The 8646-nt window shown below is 34.9% G+C and overlaps 1 protein-coding gene and 1 long non-coding RNA gene across 2 annotated transcripts; both read left to right on the forward strand.

Moving 5' to 3' along the window:
* The first annotated feature begins 1503 nt into the window (after positions 1–1503).
* Positions 1504–2919, forward strand: LOC128195335 (uncharacterized). Its single transcript, XM_052872596.1, has 4 exons — positions 1504–1790; positions 1882–1986; positions 2072–2236; positions 2887–2919. The coding sequence occupies exons 1-4, from the start codon at positions 1512–1514 to the stop codon at positions 2917–2919; spliced, it is 582 nt and encodes a 193-aa protein (XP_052728556.1). The 5' UTR covers positions 1504–1511.
* A 3939-nt stretch (positions 2920–6858) lies between these two features.
* LOC128195408 (uncharacterized) lies at positions 6859–7606 on the forward strand. Its single transcript, XR_008246855.1, has 2 exons — positions 6859–7119; positions 7200–7606. It is a non-coding gene; the product is annotated as an uncharacterized LOC128195408 (long non-coding RNA).
* The last annotated feature ends 1040 nt before the right edge of the window (positions 7607–8646 follow it).

Here is an 8646-nt window from a genome sequence, read left to right on the forward strand (position 1 = left end):
TAAAATATATGAGTTAGAGTACAACAGCACTACTTCTCCAAACAGAGTGGTACTCTTTTATTGTGAATGGTTTGATCCTTCTAGAGCTGGTACTAGAGTCGATCCACGCTTTAATATTGTCGAACTGAACCAGAGATTAAGATATGGGCCTTTTGATCCTTTCATTCTACCATCTAATGTGAGACAGGTTTATTATGTGCCATATCCACCATTTCGCAATATTGACAAGCGTGATTAGGCCGTAGCAATACAAACGAAGCCTAGAGGTCGCATAGACTCAAATGAAGTTGAGGAAGATGTAGCCTACCAACTTGACCAAATGTCACAACCACAAGAAATTATCGAAGTTGAACGTATAACCGCATTGGTCGACCCTGATGGTGATGGAGATGAATTAGAAGCAACAATACAAGGTGATGAAGAACAAGAGGAAGAAGAAGAAGAAGAAGAACAAGATGAAGAAGAACAAGAAGAAGAAGATGATGATGATGATGACGATGAAGAAGAAGAACAAGAAGAAGAAGACGATGATGAAGATGAAGATGAAGATGATGATCATGATGACGATGATTGAATGTTGAACATCTATTGTAGCAAATTGGACTATCATTTCATTACCATTATCTAAAATACCATCTTTAAGTTGTATGCAATTACTTATACATTGACTTTGAAAACAATAGATCCTTCTTTATTTATTTATACTTTTTCGCTTTATTTGTAACCATTTGAATGCAGTAATGACAGGACAAGGTTCAGAGTGTCCTGATAAAGGAAAAGGGGTAGCAAGGCCTACAAAGAGGCAACGACAGGCACCAAAGTATGTACTTAGGGTGCCTGCTAGACTACCTACCACTGCTACCGGTAGTACATCATCTGTGGGGCCTCATCCTACCCCTAGTATGCAGACTCCTACACCTGCAGTAGACCCTACTCCTCCTCCTACAGTACACCCTTCTACTACCACTGCAGTAGCCCTTTCTCCTCCTCCTGCAGCACACCCTTCTACAACCCCTGCAGCAGACCCTCTTCCTCCTCCTATTATTGCCACCCCCACTCCTCCCCCTATTGTTATTACCCCCACTCCTCTCCCTGACCCTACTTCTATACCTTCCTCATCTTCTGTACCTCCTTCTGAGACTGTCACACCACTTGGTGATCCAGATTCAAGTGATGCTGAAGATCTTGACCCGCCCCTCCATGATCGACCATGGATTGAGCCCTATGGTAAAGGGTAAGTTTATAATCTGTTGATATCATTTGATGTTCAAACCATATTGTAATTGAAATGAGTTTTGTTATGCAAGTTTATTCCATCTAGGGTTGCTTCCCAGGCCATCACACGTTCAATAAAGCAACAGTTTTTAAGTCCATGGCCTACTTGGGGAGCAATACCTCATGACGACAGAAAGCCATTCTGGCAGCGATTTCAGGTGAGTAATCGATTACACTAATGTCCGTCTTATTTTAGTATGTTTTGTAATCAATGTTTGTTCTCTTTAATGTTACAGATGAAGGTGCAGTGGAAACCTGAACATGAAACTCAGATACACAGAAATTTCCACATGAAAGCATCTCATCGGCTGTCAGAGATGTTTAGGGATGCCCGCAATGCAGGACAGCGCCCTACCTGGCTGGGTGACCAAATTTGGAACTCTTTACTGGCTCATTGGAATACAGTAGAGTTTCGCAATAAGTGTGCCAAAGCCCAGCGGAACAGAGCGTCTGAAAGGGGTGGCACCCTGCATACTGGTGGGTCGATCACCATTCATGAGCATGCCATTCGTATGGTATAATCTCATTACATAACTTTTTCTTTCATACATAAGTTATGTATATACTATTTCATATGTACGCTTGTAATTCTTAATTATGTTACAGGCACAGGCTCTAGGACGGGCGGTCCATGTGGATGAGGTCTTTGCACAGACTCATGTTCGGAAGGGAACTAATCAATTTGTTGATGAAAGATCTCGGAAGACTCATGTAAGCAAATAACACTATTACTATTACTAATTTTTCATTTCTGTTATACTATAGTTCCCTGACATTGCTTTTAATGTTTCAACAGGAAGACTTTTCTACGAGACTTTCACAGGTTAGATCTGAACATGAGTCAGCTCCTACACCGGATGATGCCAGTAATGCAGATGATGACATCCGTAGGACACAGTGCTGGATCGACATCGTTGGTGGGAAGAAAAAGGGACGAGTGTATGGTGCGGGACAGCTTGCTGCAAACTATACAGCCTCCAGAGGAGGTACTCTGAAGCACCAGCCTTCTTCTTCCACCAGTACTCCTGACAAGGTTCTTCGCCTCAGGCAGGAACTCCATCAACGTGACCAGGAGATCACTGATCTCAGAACAGAGTTTACGAACTTCAAGGCCCTAGTCATGAGAGTCTTGCCTGAAACCTCACAAGAAGTACAAAATATCCCTCCAACCCAGCCATGACCCTCCTCATCACCTTCTGCCACTCAGCAGCCCACATCAGTCCAACCCTCATCAGTCCAACCCACACCACTCCAGCCATCAATAGAGGAGCAGGATGATGAAAATCATTCTGATGATAGTTATGTACATTATTAGCTTCATTTTCTTATTACTTGTTAGACAAACATTTGGATATTAGAACATTTTCAGTTGATATCATTTCAATGTTAGATGTACTTACAGACTTTGGATGTTACAACATCCTTGTGTTACATTGTTTTTATGTTTGAACTATAAATACATTATTTATACATTAATGGATGTTCTGTGGATTATTTGATGTGCATTGGATATTGATCATTGATTGCATCTTTGAGATGCATATTATGCATGTTTGTATGTGTTTGAAAACTGTTATGCAGGTCTGTTTGTAATTGAAATTTGTTATACAGGTTTGGGTTGCACAAGAAATAGCATCTGTCTGAAACCTGCCCTGCACTTTACCGAAGGCTTTTGCCCTTCGGTAAATGCCCACGTATGGCCATTACCGAAGGCTTCTGCCCTTCGGTAAATACCCTCGTATGGTCATTACCGAGGGCTTTTGTCCTTCGGAAATTACCGAGGGCTTTCGATCCTCGGTAATTACCGAAGGCTCTTGGCCCTCGGTAATTACCGAAGGGCAAAAGCCCTCGGTAATTGTTAGCGACAAGGGATTTACCGAAGGATTTTTGGCCGTCGATAAGCCTTCGGTAAACACCCATTATCGACGGCTTTTGGCATTTTCCGAGGGCTTCTGGCCTTCGGTAATGCCCTACTTTTTTGTACCGAAGGGCGAAAGCCCTCGGTAATTGTTAGCGACAAGGGATTTACCGAAGGATTTTTGGTCGTCGATAAGCCTTCGGTAAACACCCATTATCGACGGCTTTTGGCATTTTTCGAGGGCTTCTGGCCTTCGGTAATGCCCTACTTTTTTGTAGTGCATCTCTATGTTTTTCCTTATTTGGCTTAAATGTTTTTTTCCAGTTTGCTGTTTAGTAAGGGTTTGGCTTAAATATGTTATTTCAATCCATGGCCAAATGTCTATAAATAAAAAATAACAAGTTGTTAACGATATGGATGTCGAGAAAAAAATAGTCAATTAGCTAAAGAAATTAAAGGTGTACTGATCATATTGTGATCACCTCGGTTAGAGCTATTGACCACATCCAGTATGTAAGGTTGAGATCACCATATTCAGGATTACTATAATTACATGTGAGCAAAGATCATACTTGCTATAGTATTATGCCAAATTTTAGTGACACGATAATGAATCGATATTGCAACCTAACATTAATGGTCATTTACACAAAGATCCAAACTTTCCTAAATGAGTAATAGCATAATTTGAAAATACAGGAAAATATTAGACACTCCCATTATCACTGTTTTGTTGAGTTTAATCTACTTTTTATTTTTCTAGTCAACACAATAATATCTGTTATTGTGACCGGAAACGAAGACCGCTAACTCTTGGTTGTATAATATTATTTACTACTTTTAGTTTTGCAGTATTTTTTACCACTCTTGGTATTTCTAAACACTTTTAGTATCTTTCTGATATACTATCTAGTTGAGTTTCACTTACTTTTGGTTTTCACTAGACCAACTCGTCTAGCTATCGTTTAATCCTACCAAGTTAAGCATTAAGTGTTTGAGTTCTCTTCATAATTTGAAATCAAACATACCGCTTACAAGTTATTAGACTATTACTTTCGCAGAGATGATTTTCTTACAATATAATTCAATCTAATAGACTTTTGAAATGTTCTCTCTCTTTTCCTACAAGAAGATTTCTGACTCCAAACAACTCTGAGTGTATTCACGATTTTTTCATGAGGATGATTTTTCTTAATATTCCTTAAGTACCACTACTGCAAAAAAAAAAGAAGGGTTTTTGGCATCTCTTATTTTCGACCTTCAACATCTAATCCAGATCCAATGTCCTGGAAGACGTCAATTTTGACGTCGGATCCCCTTCCCGAACGTCAATTTTAACACTGAACCCCTCCTAAACCGATGTCTATTTCTTTTTTTAAAAATAATAATTTATATTGAAAATGATTCTAGTACATCATAAAATTGTAAATACTATGAGTTTCAAACAATGGAGAATGATCACTAAATGTCGTCACCGAGATCCGTTAACTCATACACAAAACGACATCATAAGCCAAATTTAATCAGTGCAAATGAAATTTAATAGGTGTTGTTGACAGGGAGAGCTTTACCCACCTATATATGTATGTTTTTTATGATGAACAAAAGAATGTTTTATGATTTCTTGCACAACAAATGACATAAGCATAAGAAAAAGATGAAAATGAAAGGCCAACCCCACCCCTATTTATAGATGTGCATATCTCAATTGTCTTGTAGCACGACAAAAGAAAATATCTTTTATAATCTTTTAGTAGGTCAAACATATAAGGGTTTAAAACAAAATATCTCAAAGCTCAACAATGTGATATATAACAAGGGTTGTGAAAAGAATTTTTCCTATAATACTATTCAACTCCTCCTTCTAGTGTTTTTTAGGTACTTCACTAACAAGTGCAAAGTTCAAAGCGTCTCAACTATCGTCCTTAACAATCATAATTTGGTACGAACAACCAATAATAAGGATGACACATAACATAAAAGAGCCAAAGTATAAATCTCTTCACAACTTAAATAATGATCAAACTTGGGAGACTTGTGTATAATATATCTCCTCCGATCAACTATTAGCAAAACATTTGGAGTTCCTCGTGTTGGACCAGACAATCAAGAGTACATAACAACGGCACATTTTAGGTCAAATAAATTAATTCAAAAACCATTTTAATTAGCAGCTTAATCATAATTAGTCATATTTTGTATCATAATTAGATCAAATTTAATTAAAAGTTCATTATAAAATTTATAAATAAATGTAAACAATAAGGTAAGTTAAACATTAACTAGCATTTAATATCCTTGATCCCGTAATCAAACAAACTTTAACACTGGAAAACCTGACACGACGAATAAGAATTTGACTTAAAGATAAAATGTTAAAGACTACCCTTTAAAAAGAAGACAATTGACCTCACGTGCCAAAACATTTTGCAATATGTCTTCGAGAGTGTGGCCTTCAACAACAATCTCTCACTCTACAAAGTTAAGTGTGTAACTAGCAAGGGCTAATAATGAAATTGTTAGAAAAATATAAAGGTCAATTTGGTTCATTTGAAAAATTGGAGGGGATTCAAGGAAAAATAATAAAACGTGAAGGAAGCATAAACTTAAATATACTTGTTGGAAAACTCACTTTCCAGGGATTGAATCGTATTTTAGAAATTTTAGGTTTTATGTTATTTTATATTATTTTATATTGACCAGATTTTGTTTAAATGAAAAAAAATTAAAGCTAAATATAATTTCAAATTTTAATTTGTATTAATGAAAATTATTTTATTTTAGTTTTAAAATATAATAATGTTTTTTATAGAAAATATTAACTTACAAGTTAGTAGCTTGATATGACCTAATTTTATCTATACTAAAGACAGGTTAAAAAAAGTCTTTTTTTTTCTTAATTTTTGAATCGAAACTTTATTTTGATATTTATAATTGAATATAAATTTCCTTTCCATGATCTTGTCAAAATTTATTTCCCTCCTAATGCATACAAAAATTCTCGAAGTCGAAGACAACCTGGAATAAATAGGGTGGAGAATTTAAAACTTATCCATTCAATTTTACTTAGGTAACCATAAAAAAATATACATTTGTCTCAATCAATTTAAGTACCCTAATACATGTTTGTATTCCAGGAAATACCCTAAAATTAGTGTGAATATATCAACGTTTTTCCAGAACTAAACGTGTTACCTCAAATAGAAATTTTAGTTTTATTTAAAAAAAAATTGACGATTGAAGTAAACTAATTTATATGTAGTACCCTAATACAGTTGAGGTTTTTCTCCTCCATCAATCTATGATTATGAATTAGTCAAAGGTTAAACTAGACATTTCCATTTGATAAATCTGCTATTGAGGGTAGAAAGGCTGTTATCTGTTTTCAATGTTCTGTATAAAAGGAAAGTATTGTTGTTAACGTGGATCTGAAGTTCATATTAGGGATATATATAGTAAAAATGTTTTGTTAAGAGAGAAGTCAAATAAATGAATTATTTCTTATTTATAATTATTTTTTGTCTGCTTTTTACTTTTATAGCATTGATTTTAAGTAAAAAAGTTTGCAAGCAATAATTACGATCTAGTGATGAAAATATATAAAAGTTTAGGATAAGAAGATATGGATTGTGTGTCCATCTAGCATTGAGAAAAAAGGACAAATTTATATGAATGACCTAAATTAGCTGCTATTTTCTGATGTTGAAAGAAAATAATATATCATGCAGTCGTTTTGTGCAGGTCTTTTTGCAAGTCTTCTTGCAGCACTGTATATCCTCAAAGTCTAGTAAATGTTTTATCTCTCAATCCCTACTTCCCTGAATTCAGAGTATAAATACATAACAACACTCTTCACATGAATAATATATATAGTAAGCATTATCACACACTATTCCCAACCATGAACCCTATTCTCTTCATTGCTTTCTTACTCTTTGCTTCTCTTTTCTTCCTTCCCACTTCAACCATGGCTCGACAACTCAACGGTATGATACTCACTAAGTCTATATACTTCCTCAATTCTATGATACCACTTTTGTTGATTTTTATATAAGCTATTTTGCAGGAGGGACTATTAGCAGGGGAAACCCTAATCAACCTTTAACATGTCGCAATCAGGGTTCTTATAGAAATTGCCTTCCATTGAAATTACCACCACCACCATCATCACAATCATGCTCATCATATAAACGTAGTTGTCGTACACCACCATCATGATCAAAATATAATCGTAATTGTTGGTCGATATCTATATTGGATGTCCAAATATGTAGCATCTGAATAAATTAAATGTAGGTTTACTTATTGGTGAGACATTGTACACTTGTTGTGTTCAACTATGGTGCTACAATCTCTATGTTTTTGTTTTAGAATTTCTATGCTTTAGTTGCTTTATAGTGAGCGCTAAGTTTGCTGTTAAATAAAGGTTTGGTTTATAGGACAATCCAATAAATAAGATCTTGATTGCCTATACTTTTTATTTTGTTATCATATATATCTCATCCTTTAACTGTAATTTCTTTACCGTAGCAGTAAGACCCGTTGTCTAAAGAGGAGTAAGTCTAATTTGATCATGTTGATCCTAAGATTTAAATCTGGAGCTAGAAACCCAGGTGGTCATAGATATATACTTTTCATAATTAAAAAAAAAAAAAAAAGAGGAGTTTTCGTAAACCCAGATTTACTGGATATGTGTAAATTTAACATTGATAAATGATGCTTTATGGAACCAAATGAGGGTAAAGATATCATATACAATAGCCTCTCCAATCTCTTTCTCGCCTTCTTTCTATCCGCTCCTCCTCGTTCACCTCTAACATATTAAACTATATAACCTGCTCACTGAACATAGTCAAACCAAGGAGGAACCCTACATCTCAGAAGACAAAAAAGTAGTACGAAATTCGGATTACATAAGCAAAACTGCGGAAAATAATATTCCGCTAGATGCTGATGCTGGACAAGAATTTCATCTTCTCACGAAGCTCTAGTCAGAGAATGTGTCTATGTAGTCAGAGAAGGTCTTAATGCTTCAATCCTTGTGTCTTGGATATATAGGACACTGATTTTCATGATTCATAAGGGACATCGAAACTGTTAGGATAAACATAAATTTAAAAGAATTTATTAATAATTTTGTTTGAGTTTTATTTTTATTAGTTTGAGTTTAGTAATATTTAGTTTGATTTTGACCATGATAAAATAGGGATTGGTAATTTTTAGTTTTTTATTTATTTAGACGTAATATTATTTTATTTGATTAATATAAGATAGAGATAGATTAAGTAGTTATTTTTATTTTTAGTAAGTTGATATTTTGTTTTTAGTTTTTATTTTTGTACTTGATCCAAACCCTATTTGTCCTTATTAAAAGAGTATCAAGGTTCAATAAAAATAGTTATAGAAAATTATAGTGCAAATTATTTGTGTGTCACGTTCTTTTAATAAAGTGGTATTAGAGTTTTATGCTCTGAATATCAAGAGAGGGAAAAAAACATAAGAGACTCAAGCAC

The sequence above is a fragment of the Vigna angularis genome, chromosome 2 (genome assembly GCF_016808095.1).
Source record: "Vigna angularis cultivar LongXiaoDou No.4 chromosome 2, ASM1680809v1, whole genome shotgun sequence".
NCBI lineage: Eukaryota > Viridiplantae > Streptophyta > Magnoliopsida > Fabales > Fabaceae > Vigna > Vigna angularis.